Here is a 1482-nt window from a genome sequence, read left to right as displayed (position 1 = left end):
GAAGAAAATGTGTTGCAAAAGGCTATACTCTTCTTGTTACTTTATCGTAAATATTAGACAAGAAGAACAAACGGTGGGAAGCTTTTCTGATAAATTCCGAAGTGAAGTTCTTCACATTAAGTAGCTCAATGTTACAACCGGGTTTCGTGAAATGAATACAGAAGTGAGGACTTATTAGTCAAAGCACAAGAACGTTATATGAACACAGAAGTGCGTTAAGAGGTCTTTGCAGTTGTTATAGGAGCGGAGGATTATGTTGATGAGTATCAACGGATCTTACAATTGAACTTAAAACGAAAAGTATTTAAATTAGTGGTGCGCTTTTTCGACTGTCTTTATTGAAAATGAATCAAAAATAATTTATTAAAACATTTTATAGTGATGTTCAGAGTTGTGATTATAATTTATTAGATATACCATTATAGAATTAATCATAAAGAAAAAAATTTAATTAACTCTTCAATATTTCAATAACTTTTCTTATTTGATTTCTTTCACTTGGAATTTGCCCCAATATTTTTGATGATATCACATTCTTCATTTTTAATATCTTCACATTGTAATGAACGACCTCCGGAAGATATAAAGTCTGCAACTAAGTTAAAAATATTTAAATACTTGGCTTGTAAATACACCCCAATTAAAAACACTCATTCATAGTAATAACAAAAGAATAGACATAAGAACTTTTCTTGTTTAATTCTATATTAAGCACTTCTGGCGACTTATATTTTGGAGTACCAATTCCCTTTGTAAATATCATGTTCGTAACCAACAAATTGACATTTTGTGCTGACCCAAATTCAGCAAATTTGGTATTCAATTCAATTTCAAATCCAAAAACACCAAAAATGTCAGGATTAATACCTAATGTATAATATCCCATTGTGTTAAAATAAATAATCCATTTGCGGCATCATATATTAACTTAATGCACAACTTATATTCGACTTCTTCAGCCTTTTTGTTTCATCAAATCGTTTAAACTACCACACTTCTCAATTTCGGCGACCGTAAATATTTTGATTGGTATAAACACAGCACCATAAAGATGACGACATATTCACTTTTAAATTTGTCTGACCTGGCTACTATCTTCTTGAATTTGTTGATTATTGTTTTGTCATTTCCAAACTTTTTCATATTCTTGATCACAACTTGGTTATCTCTGAATTACCCTTTATCAACAACACCAAATAAACCTTCATCCAAATTTTTCTTTTCAATTAAATCGTCTGTGTCTAATCTAGCCGACATCTCTTTCCCAGCTATCGTTTTATTGTAAAGCTTGGAAGTTTTTCTAGTATACAAATGGTAAAAACCAAAACGATTTTATCTTCTATTTTACATAAGTAATTTGGCGCAAAAAAACTTCAAATTCAATTGTTTTTTTTCTTAGAATTGTCATGATTTAGCATCAGTTAGAATGGAATATTTAGTTTACACATGAACATTGTACAGAGTGCCAAGCAGTCTTTATAT

General features: G+C 30.0%; 1 protein-coding gene across 1 annotated transcript; it reads right to left on the bottom strand.

Moving 5' to 3' along the window:
- Nucleotides 1–494: 494 nt before the first annotated feature.
- On the bottom strand, nt 495–886 carry EIN_103880 (protein serine/threonine kinase, putative; the record flags this gene model as incomplete). The annotated part of the gene is made up of 2 exons (XM_004261112.1): nt 495–649; nt 688–886. The coding sequence occupies 2 exons, from the start codon at nt 884–886 to the stop codon at nt 495–497; spliced, it is 354 nt and encodes a 117-aa protein (XP_004261160.1).
- Nucleotides 887–1482: the final 596 nt, after the last annotated feature.

The sequence above is a fragment of the Entamoeba invadens genome (assembly GCF_000330505.1).
Source record: "Entamoeba invadens IP1 unplaced genomic scaffold scaff_1105074724368, whole genome shotgun sequence".
NCBI classification, from domain to species: Eukaryota; Evosea; order Mastigamoebida; family Endamoebidae; genus Entamoeba; species Entamoeba invadens.
Note: the sequence above shows the minus strand (reverse complement) of the source record. Positions and strands in the feature narration are given on the sequence as shown.